We start from the raw sequence: 5,095 nt of genomic DNA on the forward strand, positions 1-5,095 counted from the left end.
TTTCCTAACACTTGCTTTATCTATTTTCTCAACATAGCCCTTTTACTATGGGATATTAAGAAATAATTCCTAAGAAAAATTTGCGAGGTTTCTAATTTTTAACATAGAAATTAATTAACAAAGAAGTGTAAAAAAGAAAAATTATATAGTGTTAAGGGAACAGAAAATCAAGTCGCTAAACTAAAACCATGCCACTGAAATAAGTACAAAGAAAAAAAATATATATATAACCTTATTTTCCCCTTCAATCCCTTCTTTAATTGTTATTGAAAATTCTTTGTCCTGGTGATAGTATCATTTGGGGATCAAACTGAGCTTTTCTCTCGCGAAAAGTTTCCCACTTTATGCCAAAATGATTTTTCCATTCTGTCTTTGTCTTGTGGTTGGGAAGATACTGCTTAACCTTGATGCCGGCATTATAACAAAACTGTAGTATGTCTTTGTTTTGTACATCAAGCATCTCCAAGGAATCAAACCCACTTGAATGCAAAAACCCAACAGTGTAGAAAACATCTTCATCTGGTGTAACTGCAGACATTCTGTCATCCCACCTGTAGTTTATATTACAATATATTATGTACTCTCATCACCGCAATGTATCCAGATAAGATGTGTGTATGTAATGTATGTAATAGTTAGAGAAAGTTCACGTCACATCCAGATGATCTATGTTCTAGAAGGACTAGTTAAAGTTACAGTTAGAATCTTTTGAAAAATTATTATAGAGGGTACGAACTTCTTTTTCCCACGTGACGTATGTGGATCTCATTTACCTCATTCTTATACTCTATCCGAAGTATTACAATCTTATCTCATTAAATCCTGTTTATCTATACACGGTTCAAGTCGCATATAACCTATCAGCTTCTAGAATGAATAATCAAGGCCAGGTTAAAATTGAAGTCTCTTCGAATCATTGTAAAGGCAGGCAGAATTGAATTATGTAATCAATATGAGACCCCATTCATCGCCTTTCTATACTCAATGTCGGAGCTTATGTAACTATGGAATTAATTATGTAGTATTTAAGAATACTTACTTGTTTCGGTTCATGGGGTAAACAAGGACAAGTCCCGTAGTAATGTTTCGTTTAAGAACAATGTCCTTCAAAACACCGGAGTTGAATTCTGAGATATGGGATTTTGGTAGAAACAGATTCAGCCATGGATGAAGAGTAACATCATCCCATTGTCGACCTTCTGACTGAACTCTTTGCTCTTGATCAATCTGCACTCTGGTCAAAAACTCTGCATATGAGACGTCTTTCTCGAACGTATATCCTGGGACGAAGCTCAACATTTGGAACAAAACTTGGAGTTCCTATAATATTCAGATGGACCGACAAAAAAAAAAAGAAAAAAGAAAAAAAGATTTATAAGCATGAAAACTTTTTATAATTTTTTTAATTAAACAAAAATCGTATCTAAAAAGAGATATTTCAAGTATTAATATTAGTACCTCGTCCACGGAATAATTAAGAGTCGAATCATCATAATATTTGGCTATTTCTAGACAGTATATGATGCCATATTTTGTAATTAGAGAACTGATTCTGAAGTGATCCTTTGATGGAAAAAAGGATGTTCTCCAATGATCGAGGGGACCATGGTTCATGAGAAGTAAACCTTCTAAATAATCAACTTCAATGTGCTTTTGCTCGTCCCTTCCATTATTAATTGAAATCAAGTATTCTTGGTCTCCAGCAAATGCTGAGAAGTCGTTGTAAAGCATTCGAACCCACTTAACCTACCAAAAAAGAGGTCATTAATTATGCATGCAAATAATAATGAAATATGACACTTAGTTATAGTAACAAATCATGAGATAATATATCATGAATACCCTTTAATTTACCAGAAAATATGAAAATTAATTAATATTTTCTCTTGCATATTTCCGAGTATTTTCTGTTGAATTCGCGATGACTTGAATTACAAAAATTATTAACAAGTCTAAAGTCTAACAAACCCTATTGAAATTAGATTAATTTTATAATGAGAAATATTTTATTTTCAAAAAGATTTGATAAAAAAAATAAATTCACAAACTGGTATAACTTTATATGGTTATACGTTTGATTGCAAAGTTATTTCTATTGTAAAGTTATTTTCTACTGTAAAGTCAGTTTGTAAATTAAATACTTTTGTCTAGCAATTTGGATTTTTAATACATCCCAATGTCCAAAATTTATGCATAACAAAAAATTAGCTGACCACCCATGCATACGGTTTTACGAGGGTGGACATTCTTCTCATTTTTTAGCTTGAAATTAATTAGGAAATATAGTGGAGGCTTTTGAGGATTGGAATATCCACTCTATTTTTCTTAGGGAAATATCATTCTTCATTTTAAGGAATGGTTATATTGATCAACTGAATAATTTTATGAAATAGATGTAATTCCCTGTCACAAAACCAAACCAAACTATAAGAAAAAAGCACAAAAAACTTGAATCATATTCGAAATCGGTAAAGAACAAATTCAATAAACCAAGCAATTCAAAAAATCAAATAGAGCAATTCATGGCAAATAGATATTTCACTCTTAATAATTAAAAATACAAATAAAGCAAGACAAACGTTTAAAATATATGTGAATTCATTCACGACTAGCTAGTTTCAAATTAGAATATGATATAAATATAGATAGTCTCAATAAGCATGCAATTCTTGCAATTAACACCATTAATTCACTACAAAATAACCCTTCCTCTCCTAATTTTCTTATTCAAATAAATAAAGTAAAGAATATACCTGCGTATATGTTTTATCTTTCAATTACTTTTACCTTTCTTATTGAATACAAGGGTGAAAAAGTTAATATATATTTCGTTTCATCATACATATTTTCTTAAAAGAAATGAAAAAGAAAATCATTTCTCAAATATAATAAAAATACAATTATGAATCGGTTATAATTGGTTCAAATCGGTCTGACTTGGTTCAAATAGGTCTGAATTGACAGATTCAAATTGAGTCAAATTAACCCATCGTCTAAGTTTTACCCCATATTTCAAATCTTGATATGAAATGACTTTTCCACTAATAGTTATTCCATTCGAGATGTCTATTTCGTGTACCAAGCGTACCGCAAGTTGTATCTTAAATTCCTAATTATTAATTATAAAATTAGTAGTCAAGATCGATCGAACCCCAATATCAAAGTATTTTGAGGAATTCAAAATTAATTAGGTTGCGTTTGGTGAGGTGATTATCTTAGATATTCTGTAAATATTAATAAAAAAATAATGATAAAATATTGAATAGTAATAAAAATTATATTAATAAAAAGTAGGTAAAAATAAATAATAAAATAATAAATAGTAATGGAAATAATGGAAAACCTTTTAGCCATTGTAGTACTTATATATATATATATATATAGATACACGTAGGTACGCATTCATACCCTCTTTGGTGCTGACTGCAACGCAATTCTTGCTCCGACTATAATCCCAAATTGGCCTAAACCTCCGAGAACTGCATAGAAGACATCGGTGTTTTTTATCGGGGAGCATGTCACAAAATCTCCTTTCCCTGAATCAAATCATCACAAACCTCATTAAAATAGTTGAGTCTTGATAATTAGCAGCATGCATACGTACATCAAGCATATAGTATATTCAAGGTCAAACTCTATTCAAAACGAAAATTCTACAAACGATACATTCATCCTACTCTTATTCTAATATGATTAGGCGATTTAGCCCATAGCCTTAAAAATTTTCTTTAAAAAGAAAATGATGATCATACCAGTGATGACATCCATTTCGTAGACATTGCTGATCTGAGGACCGTAACGGAAGGTTTGCCCACTAATCCCCGCATTGGAAAGTGTCCCCCCAACAGTGAGGTGCAAATAATCTGTCCAAGATACCGGTGCAAGCCCATGTTCAAGTGTAGCATTCAATACATCTTCCCAAAGCTGCTCTCCCCCAACATCTGCATACCAACGTCCCATTGATGATGCTGCAGCAGATGAGACCACCTTAACTCCATTCCCATTTCTATTGTTTCTTAAGGAATTCATGTTCACCACAACCCCATTTCGAGCCATTGCTTGTCCACGAACGGAATGGCCTTGCCCTCTTGCAGCTATATTAAATGGAACAGAAGCATTATTACTGGCTGCAAATTTGATTAAGCTTGCAATATCATTGATGGAAGCTGGATAAAGAACTGCAGCTGGGATCTCTTTAACTATATTTCCGTAATCGCTCAAGGCTAATTCGATGGCACTAGGGTCATCTCGAAGCCTATCAGCAAGATGGAGATTTTGTAGCTTGGGTAGCAGAAAAGTTGTGCTTGACTTTGGAATTCCAAAGGCACTGGACATCAAATGGCTTAGATGTATGAAAATAAGGGGAAGAATATATGTCCTAATTCGAAGGCTTTCACCCATTTTCTGAGAGAGAAAGAGAGGCCGAAACGATATCTATATTAAAGAAGGTGTTCGTGGTACTACTGTTTGCTGTAATGGTGGAGAAAGGGTAAAGATTGGGGTATGTATATTATATAGGAGGAAGCTGGAATTTTGCTAATAATTATATGCCAATGAGTCTATATATATATATATGTTTAATTACTATTAATTTCAAAGACTGTTACAAGATCTTCGATTTATTTTTCCAGCGTCATTAAAATCTAACAGTACTCTGACAAAATCTTGGACTAAAATATACAAAATCTTGGACCAAAACATAGATTTGAATCCTATATATATATATATATATATGACGCCAGAAAATAACAATTTTATAACGACTTTTTGGAGATACGCATGCAGCAACCCACAGAAAAGTCAACTTAGATTCATAATCTCATGTTGTTTTCGAATCTAGGCAGATGAGAATTGGTCAAATTTAAGATATCATCCAAGGATCTCTGAGATTTTTTTTTTCGATTTGGAGGAATTCTCATTGATCAAGATGTTCATGTTGATCTCAAACTTGAGATTCATTCCGGTTTTATGATCTTCGTGCATCTGTTTCTAAAGATCCTACAGTACCTAATCGACGGAAGTCAAACTTGGGTTTGAATGTACCGCGCCATTAAGTTGCTTCCATGAAAATACAGGAAAAGAAGAAAAGAAACAG

At 32.5% G+C, this 5,095-nt stretch overlaps 1 protein-coding gene across 2 annotated transcripts; it reads right to left on the reverse strand.

Annotated features, from left to right (window-relative positions):
- Positions 1-4,515, reverse strand: LOC122307999 (cytokinin dehydrogenase 3-like). 2 transcript variants are annotated; one of them, XM_043121148.1, is made up of 5 exons: positions 3,753-4,515; positions 3,409-3,536; positions 1,459-1,746; positions 1,040-1,320; positions 1-551 (listed from the first exon to the last, which is right to left on the reverse strand). In XM_043121148.1, the coding sequence occupies exons 1-5, from the start codon at positions 4,399-4,401 to the stop codon at positions 257-259; spliced, it is 1,641 nt and encodes a 546-aa protein (XP_042977082.1). In that variant the 5' UTR covers positions 4,402-4,515; the 3' UTR covers positions 1-256. The 2 variants fall into 2 exon arrangements, with proteins under 2 accessions (XP_042977082.1, XP_042977083.1); XM_043121149.1 differs by lacking the exon at positions 1-551 and having other exon boundaries at positions 1,036-1,320.
- Positions 4,516-5,095: the final 580 nt, after the last annotated feature.

The sequence above is a fragment of the Carya illinoinensis genome, chromosome 4 (genome assembly GCF_018687715.1).
Source record: "Carya illinoinensis cultivar Pawnee chromosome 4, C.illinoinensisPawnee_v1, whole genome shotgun sequence".
In the NCBI taxonomy this organism is placed as follows: domain Eukaryota; kingdom Viridiplantae; phylum Streptophyta; class Magnoliopsida; order Fagales; family Juglandaceae; genus Carya; species Carya illinoinensis.